This window comes from Euleptes europaea, chromosome 16 (genome assembly GCF_029931775.1).
Source record: "Euleptes europaea isolate rEulEur1 chromosome 16, rEulEur1.hap1, whole genome shotgun sequence".
Taxonomy (NCBI): Eukaryota; Metazoa; Chordata; class Lepidosauria; order Squamata; family Sphaerodactylidae; genus Euleptes; species Euleptes europaea.
The window spans coordinates 10814230-10831546 of record NC_079327.1 but is presented as its reverse complement, the minus strand read 5'-3'; the positions used below and the strand labels follow the sequence as shown (position 1 = coordinate 10831546).

At 45.6% G+C, this 17317-nt stretch overlaps 1 protein-coding gene across 1 annotated transcript; it reads left to right on the top strand.

Annotated features, from left to right (window-relative positions):
* COMMD6 (COMM domain containing 6) lies at positions 1–13788 on the top strand. Its single transcript, XM_056862125.1, has 7 exons — positions 1–52; positions 5213–5271; positions 9622–9687; positions 10061–10137; positions 11504–11672; positions 12477–12629; positions 13719–13788. Exons 1-7 carry the CDS (start codon positions 1–3, stop codon positions 13767–13769), a joined length of 627 nt encoding a protein of 208 aa, XP_056718103.1. The 3' UTR covers positions 13770–13788.
* The last annotated feature ends 3529 nt before the right edge of the window (positions 13789–17317 follow it).

Below are 17317 nucleotides of genomic sequence, written 5' to 3'. Positions count from 1 at the left end.
ATGGCGGCGGGAACCGCCGGGGTGGTGCTCGGAGGGCCGCCGGCGCTCTGGGGTGAGTCTGCGGAGCGGTCCCGCGTCATGCAGAGCAAGGAAACAGGCAAAGGGTCCCATTGGGGATGCAGCAGGGATTTATTAGCCAGGCTGGCTGGAAAGCAGTATCCAAATCTTGCAGCCTTGTGTCCTAAAGACTAACAAAAATATTTTCTGGCAGGGTATGAGCTTTCGTGAGCCACAGCTCACTTCTTCAGAAGATCTGAAGAAGTGAGCTGTGGCTCACGAAAGCTCATACCCTGCCAGAAAATATTTTTGTTAGTCTTTAAGGTGCTACTGGACTCTTGCTCTTTTCTACTACTGCAGACAGACCAACACGGCTACCCACTGTGAATTAGCCTTGTGTCTGTTTACCTCTGAGTGAGCCCTATGGATTCCTGGTGGATAGCCCAAACTAGCCCGGTCTTGTCAGCTCTGGAGCGCTAAGCAGGGTCAGCCCCAGGATAGGCTTTCCAGGCTTGCAGTGCCATAGAGTCCAATTGCCAAAAAGGCCCTTTTCTCCAGGGGAAAGGAGCTCTATCGGCTGGAGATCAGTTGGAGAAGCGGTAGGGTTGCCAGCTCCGGGTTGGCAAATACCTGGAGATTTGGGGGGGTGGAGTCTGAGGGCGAGGTTTGGAGAGAGGAGGGACTTCAATGCCATAGACTCCAATTGGCCAAAGCTGCCCTTTTCTCCAGGGGAACTGATATCTGTCAGTTGTAATAGTGGGAGATCTCCAGCCACTACCTGGAGGTAATTGCTGTGTTCTGTATGGAAAGATACCGAAATAATGAATGAACAAAATTTACAACTAAACCTTTTTTGCTTTTACTGGATGTTGTATATACTTCATACAAACTTACAGTCTTCATACAAACTCCAGTCTCTACCTGGAGGTTAGCAACCCTAAATGCAGAGGCAGGCAATGACCAGCCCTTTCTGGGTGTCTCTTGCCTTGAAAAGCCCTGTGGGGTCGCCAGAAGTTGGCTGCGACTGGACAGAGTCGGCCCTATTGAGCCTCTACTTCTGGGTCAACATTGGTGGAGAGCAGTGGCGTAGCGTGGGTTGTCAGCACCCAGGGCAAGGCAAGTAATTTGCGCCCCCTAACCCGTGGATTTTAGCACTCGAGTCTCTTCCACTAGATTAGTTAAAGAAACCCTTACCCCCTAAGCACATGTATTGTTTGTGCTGATGTAATTAAAGTAAAATGACTGAACCTGGGGCCTTCGGTATACCAAGCAGCTGTGGGACTTGCAAATACCTCTGTACTTAATAATTTGTGTTTAAGAGGTGTTTGGAAGATGCAATACAAACCTTATGCCTGCTTGTCTTTGGGCCATACTCCTCCTGTGTTGTTTAGGTGGAAAGCAGCCACTGGCTTCCTTTTGGGACTTCATGTACCCCCCCCCCCATTCATTTTCATATGCCCAAAACATATATTTACTGTTTACTGATATGATGCTTGCTATACACCTCTGTGCACATCCTGGCCACAGGAGGCAAAGATGTATAGTAAATTGGCCCATGCTGCAAAACTAAATTAACTGTATACAATTCAAATTCACCAATTAGTAATAAGTGGAAGATGAGTTTGAAAAAGAAAAGTCCAGGAGGCAATTCTCACTAAGCATCAAATTCTAACCGCCTCTGCTCGCCACAAACAAGACGGCCGCCGCCCTCCAGCCTCCTCTGAAACTCCCCCCCCCCCTTCCGCTGGCCCGGCAGGGAGGAGCTGCTGAGTCCCACCCCCAAGGTGGGCTGGGCCGGGTGAGGCCGACGCTGTGGGCTCCGCCGTGCGGCCCTGCCTCAGCGGCGAGGGGGAGGGAGATTAATGCCTGAGGCGGCCCTGCCGTGAGTTGGGGAGCGGGGCCGCGGCTTTCCCGCCCCCTGGAGGCCTGCTGAGAGTTTGAAAATGTTATACAAAAAACACCGCTTTGAAAGGGTTTTTTGGATACCGCGGCTTATGAATGGTTGGAAGACGTCTTCACTGCAGTGAGAGAGAGTGAGTGAGTGAGCCAGGCAGGGGCAGAGAGCTGCGAGTGCGCCCCCCCAGATGTTGCGCCCGGTGCGGCCGGCCCCCCCTGCACCCCCCACGCTACGCCACTGGTGGAGAGTGAACCAGTGTGAACACCCAGCTGTCTGCCCAGTTTGAGTCACTTCCTACCCCTTTCCTTCCTGTCCAAATTCTTTTTTTTTTAATCATGCGGGACTAGTTCTTAACCGTGTTTACTCGGAAGTTGGTCATTAAGTTCAATGGGGCTTGGCTTTCAAGCGGCTGGACTTGTGGCGTTGCAAATTGGATTTGCCAAGGGTTTAGGCATATTTGCCTGGAGTCTGGGGCAGTGAGCTTTTGTTTGCTGGGAAGTGATTCTTAAAGAGCTCTTTGGCAGGGGATTCCAACCTCCAGCGTGGTGTGGTGAAGAGCGGTGGTTTGGAGCGGTGGATTGTGATCTGGAGAACTGGATTTGTTTCCCCATTCTTACACATTAAGCCAGCTGGGTGACCTTGTGCTAGTCGCAGCTCTCTTAGAGCTCTCTCAGCTCCACCTACCTCACAGGGCGCCTGTTGTGTGGAGGGCAAGGGAAGGTGATTGTAAGCTGGTTTGATTTTCCCTTAAGTGGTAGAGAAAGTTGGCATATAAAAACCAATTCTCCTTCTTGAGTAGAGTATTAAAATGTGAAAAGGGTCAGCCCCTTGGTTAGAAGCCTGGCTACAAAGAAAATGTTTTGACCTGGCACCTGAAAAAAAGCAGAGTAGATGCCAGACAGTCTCAAGGGAAAGGGCATGCCACAGGCTTCCTCGGGAGGTGGTTGGCTCTCCCGCTTAGGAAGGTTTTTAGCTGGGGCCACCACTGAAAAGGCCCTGTCTCTAGTCACCACCCACCTCATCTCCAAAGGCACAGGGAACTTGGCTTGGGAGGAAGATCTTAGCCGGTGGGGCTGAACGATATGGGAGGAGGTGGTCCTCTCACGTTCCCTGCCCTCAGGCTTTATCAAGACAGACTTGTTTAGCTTACATAGTTAGCACATACATGGCTGTGAGGGCTTGGGTGGGTGCTGGGGAGGGGCTGTGGCTCAGTGAAAGAGCATCTGCTTGGCATGCAGAAGGTCCCAGGTTCAAGCCCCAGCATCTCCAGTTCAAGGGACTAGGCAAGCAGGTGATGTGGAAGACCCTCTGCCTGAGACCCTGGAGAGCCACTGCTGGTCTGAGTAGACAATACTGACTTTGATGGACCAAGGGACTGATTCAGTAGAAGGCAGCTTCACGAGTTCATGTGTTGAGGAAATGGGACAGGGTAGTCCATTATATAAATTGTGCTCTAAGGAAAGCAGAACAGAGTAACGGTTAGAGCAGGGTTGTCAAACATAAGGCCCGTGGGCTCAATCTGGCCCCTTGAGAGCTCTTATCCGGCCTACAAGACAGCCGAGACAGCCACCACCCCCCCCACTCTCGATCTGGGCTGGTGAGGCATGGCCTGGCCCGACCAAGTCACATTTATGTCATATCCGGCCCTCGTAACAATTGAGTTTGATACCCCTGGGTTAGAGTATCAGACTAGGATTTGGGAGACCCAGGTTTGTATCCCAGACTTTGCCATGGAAGCTTGTTGGATGATCATGGGGCAATGGTGTACTCTCAGCATAGCCTACCTTGCAGAGGTTTAGGTGAGGATAAAATGGAGGAAAAAAGAATGAAATGTTAGCCACCTTGGGCCCCCACAGGAGAGGAAGGTGGGGTATAAATGAAGTAAATTAAAATACATGTGGGGAGGATGCTGTGAATAAGGTTGCAGAATCTCAGGGTTTGACATGTCAGGGTTTTAGCCACATGTGGAGGATTGCCATGGAACATTTATTTATGTGTGTGTATATATGCACACACACACACACACACACATGTTGAGTATCCCTTATCCAGACATCCGACATCAGGACTGATCCGAAAACCGGACGTTTTGAGCCGGCATGCATGGATTACTCAGCAACGCCATTGGTGGGTCCAATATGTACAAAATTATTTAAAATAGTGTTTAAAATTACATTCAGGCTATGTGTATGAAGTATATAGAAAACGTAAATTAATTTTGTGTTTAGACTTGGGTCCCATCCCCAAGTTATCTCGTTATGTATATGCAAAAATTCCAAAATATAGAAAGATCCGAAATAACAGACCACTTCTGGTCCCAACCAATCCAGATAAGGGATACTCAACCTGTGTGTGTGTATGAGAGAGATTATACACAGACATTTGCAGAAAGGATAGGAATTCTGCAGTTAGAATGAGGGGGATGTTGTCATGCTGGAAAGGAGCAATATATAGGGTATTTTTTTAAAAAAAAATCTATCAAAAACTAGAGGGGGAACAGGAAAGGAAAAGGGTGGTTATAAGTGGGCAGGCAAGTGATGAGCTTCTAAACAACAACAGTAGGCTCAGGGAAGAGAGAGAGAGGTCTGTGCGTACAGAACGGGAAAGGGTGTTATATTGCTGCAGGCATGATAGAGAAGGGTTGGGAAACCACGTGTAGCTGGTCTATAACTTGCCACTTGCCTGGTCACCAGACATTCTTGCTCAAGAACAGCAGACTTGAGCCACAAAAGCATTTCTTGCACCAAAACACTCCAGAAGACGTGCTTGGCCACGTACAGGAAGCCTCCTGAAATCCTATCATACCTCTGGAGTTGGGTGCAAATTCAGAGTGGTCTAGCTTCATTTGACGCTTGAGAGAAGTTCTATCAGATGGCTTTTGATCCAGCCTTCGATCTTAACCATTTTGAGAAAGATTGAGGTGTTTATGGAAGAGAGTAGGAGACAGTAATAAAGCAATGCCACCGTAAAAAGGGATGGAATTTCAGGGGCCTAATAATCTGAAAGGGGGGGAAATTTTGCTGATTCCTCCTTCCCTGATGGCACAGCTGATCTCCTTGCCATTCTGGAGGGGGGGTACCTCTGGGTCCCCAGGAATAGTATTTGGGGCTGCAGTGAAATCCCGCGCCATTGATGGAAATCCTTTCCGTCAGTGGAGAAGATTTTTCCGTGGGATTCAAGCCAATAGAAGTGAATAATTGTTATTTAACAATCCTGTGGTTTACATTTGCATCCCATAATCCCTGCAAGGAGCCCAGAGTGGGAGGATTTTGTGAACTGACTCATAATTGGATATTTTTTTATTTATTTTTTTGGTAGATTTCGGCAGCACGATTGATATCATTAAAACAATACCGCAAGACTTGTTTGCTGAGCTTGTAAGTAACATCTGTCTTGAGATGGAGACGTATCCTTGTTAAAAATAATCACTTAGCACCTTGCTGTATCATGTACCTTAACAGTGTTTAATTTCCTTATCCCTGTATTTCTGGAGGGTCGATATCCTCAAAGAAGATATAAAAAGGGATGAAACTACAGTTTTTGCTGCAGGGTATGGGGCTGACTTTAAAACCAGTTTTAAGACCAGGAGAAAGTGTTTGTTTTTCTGTGATATAATTTTAAAATTCTTTTGCATTGTCGAAGTATGATATTACTAATACAAGAATAGTCTCTCATCTGATTACCCCCCCTAATTTCCCGCCATCCCTGTAAAAATAGAAGGATTCTTCTCTCAGTTATGCTAGCAGATAAGAATAAAGAGATCACTTTCAAAGTCGCCAAATTTGGATGGATAGCCTATAAGACTAGGAAAACTTGGGCAAGCCATATAGAGACTTTTTAGCTATAATTTTTAGCCTATAGGACTATGAAAACTTGGGTAAGCCACATATAGGCTTTTTAGCTATAATTTTCATAAAGATATTGTATAATTATGTGAATTTATAATTGTAAAATGTTTCTTTTCTGAAAAGTTATTTGATACTGGAAGTGTGGATTAGTATATGGATTTTATTTTGCTGGTCTTGGACTGTAATAAATATATTTATCTGAGACGTTGAATTTAAAAATACAAAACGAAACGTATTCTAGTCTGTCTGGATAATCTCTTCTTTATTGGACAATTCCTTGCATGGCTTATGGATCCATCTCCCTTACTCAAGCGCCGTCAGCTCTGAATAAGGCCGTTTGAAGCTGCCATAAGGTTTGGTTTGATTGCTTTTCTAGACATGAGGCTGATGATAAGATAGCACTTGGGGCTGCTAGCTGATTAAAGGATACGTAATTCCTTGATGGAGTTTTAAAACTATATGATTACATTGCAGATTAAAAGCTGATATGGGTGCCTTTTTGGAGAGACATGCAGCCTTTCATTAACAAAAGCACCCGCTCACCAGAAAGAAAAAACCAGAACTTCGTGTTCGTTCTCTTCTTATGTCTTAATTGTAATAGTTTCCCGAAATAAGCCAGAGCGCTTTGAAATCTTCGCTTCATCAATCAAAATGTTCCCCCTGCCACTTGTAAAACAAAATTACTTGTTCTGCAAGTTAAACCCTGTAGCTCTAGCTAGATCACTGAAGTCATCCTGTCCGGGTTTGCTCCCATGAGGCTGATTGCCAGTGTGATGCCCTCTGGGGGCAAGGCGACACCATCCCTGGCATCTATGGCAGGGGTGTCGAACTCATTTGTTACGAGGGCCGGATATGGACAGAATGGAGCGGGTACAGAGGAGAGCGACGAGGGCGATCGGGGGCTTGGAGACCAAGCCCTCAAGGAAAGGCTGAGGGAGTTGGGAATGTCCAGTCTGGAGAAGAGGAGGTTGAGGGGGGACATGATTGCTCTGTTTTAAGAATTTGAAGGGCTGTCACCTAGAGGAGGGCAGGGAGCTGTTCCTGTTGGCAGCAGAAGACAGGATTCACAATAATGGGTTTAAATTAGGGGTAGAAAGGTGTGTGTGTAAAATGCCGTTATGTCGCAGCCAACTTATGGCGACCCCTTATGGGGTTTTCATGGCAAGACTAACAGAGGTCGTTTGCCAGTGCCTTCCTCTGCATAGCAACCCTGGTGTTCCTTGGTGGTCTCCCATCCAAATACTAACCAGGGCTGACCCTGCTTAGCTTCCGAGATCTGACGAGATGGGGCTGTACCATGCTGCCTTCTCTCCTTGGGTAGAAAGGTACCAGCTGGATATTAGGATTTTTTTTTCTACAGTAAGAGTTGTTCGACAGTGGAATCAGCTACCTAGGGAGGTGGTGAGCTCCCCCTCACTGGCAGTCTTAAAGCAGAGGCTGGACAAACACTTGTCAGGGATGCTCTAGACTGATCCTGCATTGAGCAGGGGGTTGGACTAGATGGCCTGCATGGCCCCTTCCAACTCTATGATATGACATAAATGTCACTTGGTTGGGCCATGTGTACCACCCGCCCAGATCAGGAGGTAGGGGGCTCGCCGGCCCAGATTAGGAGTAGGGGGGTGGCTGCCTCTGCTGGCTCACAGACTGGATAAGAGCTCTCAAGGGGGCAGATCCGGCCCCACTGGCTTTGTGTTTGACACCCATAGACTCTAGGGGGTCTTGAAAGCACCAGCTCAGTCACTGCTACCTTGCACAGGTGGTTTTTATTTTCCAGGTACCTGAATATGTGGTTATCTTCACCTACATTCCATTGCCATACATTACCTGCCTCTTTGCCTAGAAACCTCCCTGAGGCAATTCTCCTCCCTTTCCTCTTCTTCTCTCTTCTTCTTCTCTTCTCCTCCTAGCTGGCTTGGCTTTCCTTTGTGCTCCTGTGCCTCCTCCCTCCAGCTGGCCTCTTCCAATTTTCCTTCTCTTTTTATAGCCCCAGCTTCATCTCTGGACCTTGAGCCGGAGCAACTGCCCTATGAGGAGCGGTTAAAACGCTTAGGGATGTTTAGCTTGGAAAGAAGGCAGCTGAGGGGGAGACATGATAGAGTTCTATAAGATTATGCATGGTATGGAGAGAGTGGACAGGGAGAAACTTTTCTCCTCTCTTATAATACCAGAACGTGGGGTCATCTGCTGAAGCTGGAGGGTGAGAGATTCAAAACTGATAAAATGAAGTATTTCTTCACACAATGCATAGTTAAATTGTGGAACTCACTTCCCCAGGATGTGGTGGTGGCTGCCAACTTGGAGGGCTTTAAGAGGGGAGTGGACATGTTCATGGAGGAGAGGGCTATCTTTGCCTACTAGTCAAAATGGATACTAGTCATGATGCATACCCATTCTCTCCAGGATCAGAGGAGCATGCCTGTTATTGATGCTTTGGGATGCAGGCAGGACGGTGCTGCTGCAGTCGTCTTGTTTGTGGGCTTCCTAGAGGCACCTGGTTTGTGTGAACAGGCGTCTGGACTTGATGGGCCTTGGTCTGATCCAGCATGGGCTTTCTTATGTTCAGAGGATTGGGGAGGGTGATTTTTTTTGTGCTATCAATATGCCTTTCAATAGATACTTCTGCCCCACCAAAATGGCTGTGTCCAATGTGAAAAATTGAAATTAGTGAATGCTTTTCACAGCCTAGTTGGTGTATGTGTGTGTGTGTATGTGAAAGCAACATCTGAGATGTTGTTTATCAGAGCAGCTGCCATCGTAGGAACCCTTTCCGTAGCACTGTTTACACAGGCAACAAAATGTATCGGTGTATCGTTTTTATTCTGGTTGATGACGATCTGCTTATACAAAGAAACTACTGGAAAGGGGTACTGTGGCTTGTTGCATATAATGATCAGGTCTGCTCTGTCTCTCCAAAGCACTTGGTTGGTCTGAACTCCATTATCTAGGCCTAGGGAATAGTTTTCTACTATTTCTCCTAACTTTCTGCTATAATTTCCCAGCTACAGTGCTTTTCTTATGTTCTTATGAGCTAAGCTCCACCCTCCTCTTCTCCGTTCCCTGCTTTCCATAGCCACACACTGCCTTAAAACACCTGGGCCCAGAGCCATTCTCCCATCTAATCTTTCCCACTGCCTTTTGAGTTTCCCTGGGACAGATGGCCAAAAGTGCCCTATTGTTGAAGCTACCATGGCTACATCCTCCTGCCCCTGGTCCCACCCTGCTCCACCCAGGTAAATCCTGCTACTAGGCCCAGGGTGTGTGTCCTGCCCCGCTGAGAGCCAGCATGGTGTAGTGGTTAAGAGCGGTGGCTTGGGGTGGTGGACTCTGATCTGGAGAACCAGGTTTGATTCCCCTCTTCTCCACATGAGCGGCGGACGCAAATCTGGTGAAATGGGTTGGATTCCCCGCTCCTACATACGAATCCAGCTGGGTGACCTTGGGCAAGTTACAGCTCTCTCAGCCTCACCTACCTCACAGGGTATCTGTGGGGAGGGGAAGGTGACTGTAAGCCAGCTTGAGTCTCCCTTAAGTGGTAGCGAAAGTCGGCATATAAAAACCAATTCTTCTTCTTCATTGCCAGGTAGCTCGTTAAAGTCAGTTAATATAAGTTTTATGACCATCTATTGCTTTTCACCATAGTGGAGAACGTGTATGTTTTTCCGCTCAGGAGCTCAAAGTCTTGTGCCAACCCTGTGTTCCAGAAGACAGTTGGGTTGATTTGCTACTTTGCCTTTTTGGTAATAATTTGAGTAACGGGATTTAAAGTAAAAGGAATTTGATTTATTTCGAGGAAATGGGGTTTTATAAACTACATAAATGAGACTGGCAGATAAGCAAATACAATCTAATTAGTGTTGACATCTGTTTTCTTTGTAGTGCGGGCAAATTGTCCAGTATCTTCGGTGTCAGATCCCAGGTGTAAATACAGTGGAACTGTGCCAGGTAAAATGGATTGCTACCATTTGTAAGCAAACAAAGCAAGCACTGATGTCTTTCAAAATTATGTATATTCAATGGAACAAAACAATATTAGTTACACACAGGAAAGAAAAATTCCAAACTGGTAAAGCCACAAAGGTATCCTTATATGATACAAGAAATCCAAGCCGGGGAGGAAAGTTGTCCCAGCAAGATACCTCGCTCCTTTCCTATGTGTAACTAATATTGTTTTGTTCTATTTAATATATATATAATTTTGAAAGTCATCAGTGCTTGCTTTTTTTGTTAAACACCATTTGTAAGCAAGCTATTGTAGGTACTTTTTTTTTTTTACCGTTTTCATTGTGACACATGAAATTTGTGTTTCTTTCCCTAGAGATTTCAAACAGCTGGGATTGAAATTGTCGCTAGTGACCTTGCAAAGGTCGTGAATGTTGTTTCCTCTGTATTCAGGTAAGCAAAGTTCTTTGGTTCCCCTGTTTACGACACATGTCTTAGCTATGCAGAGAAGGGGAGTGGGGAAATGATTGGTAGGCTAGAGAGCGGGGAGGCATTGGCTGTTACCGCACTAGGTATTCCCAGCGATGTATCAAGAGTTTGGAAATGTTTTAAAAAACATTGCTTTAAAAGGGTTTTTGGATGCCACGTCTAAAAAATGGTTGGAAGACGTCTTCACAGCTAAAGGGGCCAAACAAAGTGCGAACAGTATTTTTTATAACATTTTCAAACTCTTAATACATCGCTGGGAATACCTAGTGCAGTAACAGCCATTGAAGTGTATCTTATATTCCAGGTTTCTTTTCATTACTTTCCCACCCACAAAGCTTCATGGAAATTCTAGGCGTTCATGATGCCCTTTTGGATGACTTGTAGTTAAAGGTTGCGAACCTGAAGACACAAAATGTTCTGTTTAATGATTTAGCTTCTAAGGACTCTTTTTAATGGAAAGGAAGATAACAGGGGCCTAGTCCTTGCACACGGAAAGTGAAGAAGTCAAGCTTATGCGAGGGTTGAACCACTTCTGGGTGCAGGTGAGGGTCTTCGAGACAGAATGCTTCTCCATACAAGAAGATTTTCTCCATGAAGCCTACCTCAGAGGGTTGTTGTGAGGGGGGAAATGGAGGAGGAGAGAATGATCTAAGCTCTTTTGGGTTCCCATTGGGATATGAGGCGGGGTATAACTGAAGTAAACTAAAATAACATTTTTAAAGAACACGTATAAGTAAATTATAAGATCAGACTTTGGGCTGGGGAGTTCTTCAGTGGCTGGCCTGTGCGTGGTTGCAGCACCCCATGTACGTCTGCACAGAAGACCTCGATGAACAACAGTTAAAGGTAAATGCAACTGTTTTTTAAATATAAAACGCGAGATCAGATTAGATGTGGGCGCCATCTTTTAACTAGGGATATAAGACGTGGCTATTTTATTGATATTTGTTATAATTTTATATGTTTTATTCCAATCTAATTAATTTCTATCTTATATTTATTGTGTTGTTGTGAGCTACCCTGAGCCTGGCCTGGCTGGGAAAGGGTGGGATATAAATCTAGGGGAGGGGCCGTGGCTCAGTGGTAGACTCTCTGCTTGGCATGCAGAAGGCCCCAGGTTCAATCCCCGGCATCTCCAGTTAAAGGGAGTAGGCAGGTAGGTGATGGGAAAGACCTCTGCCTGAGACCATGGTGAGGTGATGAGTAGACAATGCTGACTTTGACAGGGTCTGATTCAGTATAAGGCAGCTTTGTGCGTTCATTCTCTTACGAAGTCAATGTTTAATTAAATAAATAAATAAAAGAAATTATCCTTTTTTGTTTTTAATAGTACAGCAGCAAAAAATAAGCTCTCGTCAGAAGAACTTTCTACAAGACTTGGCAGTACAGTGGGTACTTTGCCAAAACATGCTTTACAGGTTATCCGGCATGTGTGGAACGAACAGGGGAACACCATCATTGGGTCTGAAGATGCCAATAACATAGGGATGGTTGGCCAGGTAAGCACTTCAGGACATGTTTGCAGAGGAATACCAGACTTTAGCAGAGCGCAGTTGCAAAAAAACCCTTCTGCAGTATTCTTCAGTAGAGGAGGCCTGCTTCTCTGAAATGTCGATTTGTATTTACAGAAGAGGAAAGCCTTAATGCTTTTTAATAGCATCATTATCCTCTGAACTGTGATAGCCTTCCAGAATTTGAATGTTTTTATACACTTTAAAAGCAGGGACCAAACAGCTGTGGTCGCAGCAAGAATTATATTACTTGCTCTCAGTTCAGTTGATGCACATGTGGGCTGTGTATTGCTGGTAGCTTCTGAAAACTTAGCTTACGGTATTCAAAAAAGCTAGTTGGTAAATTCCAACCATGGATAATTATAGTGGTCCCCAAGGTAGTTCCTGTGGGCGCCACGGTGCCCAACAGCACCCTTCCTGATGCCCGCCAAGTTTTTTTAGAAAGTGGGCAGGGCCAGTGGGGCTTTTGCCCAGGAAGGCTTCTGATTGGCCATTCGGGATTTGATTGGCTGGGCAGTTTTTTTAAAAAAGTTGCTTTGGCACCTGCCACCGCAAGCTGCGGAAGCCATTTTGTGGTTGGCTCCGCCTCCTTCAGCAGCCATTTTGTGGTAGCTGTTTTGTGACCGTGCCCACCATGCGGTGTCAGAAGTCCAAAGATTTGTGTTTGGGACCCCTAGATTATTACATTCTCCCAAATGGCAGTGTGGATTCTGCCCATCCGCAGAACTCTTGTTGGCCAGAGCAAACGATTCATCAATAAGCGTCTGGATGGTCTGTTTTTTTTATTTGCAGCTTATTGACTTTCAGTGGAAGCTGGGGATGGCGGTTGGCTCCGACAGCTGCCGATCTTTGAAATGCCCTTACGTTACAATGGCAGTAAAAGTGGCCGACGCTTCAGGGCGCGTCATGAGTAAATCTTTTGAAATGACAATCCCACAATTTCAGGTACGTAGTCCGCTCCAGTCTCAAAGGTTGGTGTGTGTCCCTGCAGATCAATACTGGCACATGATGTAGTCATTGGTTTCTAAGTATAGGTAAGTATAGTCTATAGTGTGGTTTAGTGGTTAAGAGCAGTGGCCTCTAATCTGGTGAACCGGGTTTCATTCCCCTCTCCTCCACAAGAGTGGTAGACTCTAATCTGGTGAACCAGGTTTGATTCCCCACTCCTCCACATGCTGTCTGCTGGGATACCTTGGGCTGGGTGAGTGAGTTTGATTCCCCACTCCTCCACATGAGCGGCGGACTCTAATCTGGCAAACCGGGTTGGTTTCCCCACTCCTCCACTTGAAGCCAGCTGGGTGACCTTGGGCTAGTTACAGTTCTCTCCGAACTCTCTCAGCCCCACCTACTTAACAAGGTGCCTGTTGTGGGGAGAGGAAGGGAAGGTGATTGTAAGCTGGTTTGAGACTCCTTAAGGTAGAGAAAAGTGGGGTATAAAAACCAACTCTTCTTCCTTTTCTTCTTCTTCAAAACTACATGTAACATTAAGAGCTCCATGATTAGCAGTCCCGAAGTGTTATTGGGCACTAAAAAGAACCGGGGGGGGGGGGGGCGGGCTGATATGAACCAGGACTGCAGAATCAGGAAACAGAAAGTTCACTTTTCTCCCTGGAACTGGGGAGGGATGGTGGTCTTTATGCCCCAGCAGCACAAAAAAGACAATAAGTACATTTTTAAAAAGAGCATTTTTTAAAATACTTGTCTTATTCCTTGGTGAGGGAAGTGGGTAGGGTTAGGGTTCTTTGGCATTAGAATTAGTATAGTGTTCTATCTATGATGGCATTTTTTAGTTAGCCAGGGTTAGTAAAATGCTGGTGCAGGCATCATGCTGCACCATGGTTAGCTCTGAAAAGAGAAGGTAGGCGAGAATTTGTGCTTGAGAAGTAGACATTGCCTGAGCCTGCAGGAGTCTCCTAATGCATGAAATAGCCTTAAATGAGACGTCAGCTCTTATAAATACCAAATGTCCTATGCTCTGCTCCTCAGTAATACAGTGCAGTATAATTAATATATTTTTCTCCTCTTCCATGTCAGCATTTTTACAGTCAATTCAAGGAAATGGCATCTGTTCTCGAGACGGTTTGAACACCATTTGAGCACTTTGAACCAAGTGGACCATATCTGTCTTGACTATGAAACAGATTTTTTCTTAATATTAAAACACTGGGTTTGTCATCCTCGTATATTAAATAACTTGTGCTTAATTCACCGATGCCTGAACGAACTTGAGAGGCTCATGAGATCGTGTATTCCCTCTTCCAAGCTTTGAGGCAAACCATAGTTTGTCGTTACTTAACTTGAGCTTAATTCACCAATGCCTGAACAAACTTGAGAGGCTCATGAGATCGTGTATTCCCTCTTCCTATAGTGAGGTAATACATTATTCAAAGCTTTGAGGCAAACCATAGTTTGACGTTAATTCACAATTGGCAAACTGTAGTTTGTCCTGCAAACAAGGATTCCAAATAGTGCTGATGTTCCCAGTTTGTGATTGTATTTGTAGGGCAACCACAAGCTATAGCTTGCTGATGTGGTTGTAATGATTAACTATGGCCTGCTGCAAACCTGGAATTGCCAATTTCACCCTGCTTGGAGAGAGTAGGGAATATGTGAACCTGAAGAGTCCCCAAGGCTTATTCATCCAGCAGCAAACCATGGCTTGTCGAGTCCCATCTACTAAAACCAATTCCTGTTTGAAGGCGGTTCTGAAGGTCTTTGACCTCTACCAACTGTAGCTTTCTTCTTGTTGACTGCACAACATGTAGCTGGCATGCAGAACTCCCAGAAACACCCAAAGAAGTGGACCACACACAAGAGCGACTGAGAAAACTAAGGCTTCTTAAGTCTTCTGTCAAACTGAGAAAACTAAGGCTTCTTAAGTCGTCTTAAGTCTTCTGTCAAACAGAAAACTAAGTCTTCTTAAGTCTTCTGTCAAACCTGTAGTGCTTTCCACGTACAGGAAACTAATTAAACCAGCAATGCGGAATGTATAGAGTTAGGTATGATTGGTAAGTTAAGAAAGGCAAAATGGCATGCCACAAAGTATTCTGGAAGACCAAATTCCCTTTTTTCCTATTAAGAACATTTAATCTAATTTAATAAAATGTTGTAATGCCTTTATCTTCATCAATGTCTACTGTTGCTTTCATCTCAGTTCAAACTCAACAGACATTTTAAGATGGAAGGTAGTGTATAAAGGACTTGTTAACTTCTGTGTTTAAAGCTCGACGTTGCTTGGGACCAGGGTATCTGAAGGACCCCTTTTTCCCATGCGATCCTGCCTGAGAATTAAGGTTGCAGGGAGAGGCCCTCCTGACTGTCCCGCCAAATTAAAGTCTCTTCCTAAAGACAGGAGAGGGCCTTTTCGGTGGCAGCCCATGATGATGGAACAACCTCCCAAGGGAGGTGCTTGTCAAGTTTTTTTTTTGGGGGGGGGGACTTCAATGCCATAGAGTCCAATTGCCAAAGTGGCCATTTTCTCCAGCCGAACTGATCTCTATCAGCTAGATATTGTCTACTGAGACTGGCAGCGGTTCTCCGAGGTCTCAGGCAGAGGTCTTTCACATCACCTACCTGCCTAGTCCCTTTAACTGAGATTGAACCTGGGGCCTTCTGCATGCCAAGCAGATGCTCTACCACTAAGCCACAGCCCCTCCCCTCAGTGCTAGATGCACGAATACAGAGCGGGGAGCACCTTGGCACCTCTTCAGAGATGTCCCTTCCCGATCCCAGGCTGTTTCTGGTTTCAGAGGTCAAAGGCAGCACTTTGAATTGGGTCCGGAGGCCAATTTGCCGGTGCAGACTGGCTTGCTTCCTAATGGAAGGGGAGTCTGAGCGTGGCTTGGCAAGGCAAACCCTCCGAAAGCGGAGATCTGGTGCTGATGATACATTCGGCTTGGCTGAGAGGCTGGATGAGTTACCGTAATTGGCAAATGTTACAGCTGGAGGGATTTAGGTCTGTCGTCTCCATCACTGGAAGGATGACCTACTGCAATATTCAGCATTACATCTGAAAAGCTATCCATCTAGGTTCGGTACTTGTTCCCTGGCCTGTTATGAAAAACATATTTCTACATTAGGGTTGCCAACCTCCAGGTACTAAGCATACATATACTCCGACTAAGCATGCATATACTCAGGCTGTAAGAGTGCTCCCAAAATGTGCATTGAAGGGCAGGCTCCAGTATCTCTTTTTCCAACTCATGCTCGGTTTTCTTCCCCTTCCCCCCCCTCCCAGAAATATAATTCTCCATCTTTATTCCTTTTATCGTTTTGCTGCTCCTTTCTCGGTAGGATTCCACCCCAGCCTCTATGCACGCTTCTGTTTTATTTGTTGCTCCATCATTCAGCTAAAATTGACTCACAGAAATTAAAAACACACACGCAGAGAGAAATGGCATTAAAATGCAGTACAAATGTTCTCTGGGGAGATGACCCTGTTCTCATCTGGACCCTGGCATCACGGAGAGGCGTCTGCCCACTTCTGTGGTCTCTTTGACGGCGCTCCTGGATGGCAGTTGAAAGGTTTTGCCTCTCTTATGCAAGCTGGCTATAACCGTCTCCTCCATCTCATAAATTGTTCTCTGGTTCAGTCTCTGGTGGTGGTTTCTGCTCCCCCCGCCCTGACAAATCTACAGCCCTTGGGAACCTCCACTGCAATCCTTCATATGTATGCAGCCAGTAAACCAACTTCTTTGACATCTGAAGTATTGGTGCCACGACTGAGAAAGCCCTTACAATTAAAAACCATAAAATAAAAAATAAGCTACTAAAATGGGGTTGTTGTGAGGATAAAATGGAGGAGAGGAGAATTATGCAAGCTATTTTGGGTCTCCATTGGGAAGAAAGGGAGGTATAAATAAATAAAATAAAATAAAATAAAAGGTTTGTTCAGCCGTACACATGCTGACTGTCAGTAACCCTAGAAAATGCACAGAAGGAGGGAGATTAGTCTAGAATAGGTTAGTCTACATATGATTGGGGAAGGGTTGTGGCTCAGTGGTAGAGCATCTGCTTGGCATGTAGCAGGTCCCAGGTTCAATCCCTGGCATCTCCAGTTAAAGGGACTAGGCAAGTAGGCGATGTGGAAGACCTCTGCCTGAGACCTTGGGGAGCTGCTGCCGGTCAGAGTAGTAGACAATACTGACTTTGATGGACCAAGGGTGTAATCCAGTATAAGGCAGCTTCATGTGACCTTCTCTAGGGCAGCATATCAAAGAACTGCCGCTAGGGGGCATGAAGAATACAAAAGGCAATATCTTATTTGTTTTAATGGGAAACGTGACCTAATCAGACCTTTTTGCACCCAAAATGATGACAGGTGGTTCTGCAGTGTACAGTTTCCTCCATCACCTGTAAGTACAATTGTTATCAAAAAGGGATTTAAAGACAAAGCACCCCAGAGCACATGCAGAGTGCCTTTCCACTGAGAACAAATGCACAGCCTCTTTGAAGAAATTGCTAGGACCCAAAGTTCCTTTATAGTGTGCATAGTAGGCACAGTAATTCATGAAAACTGGAGACCTGGGTCCATGCTAGTTGTTGGTGTCAACTACCTTGCAGGGTTGTTGTGACAAGAAAGCAAGGTGGTGAACATGATTCCTCCTAAGTTTGTCTGAGGAAAGGTGTGCTAC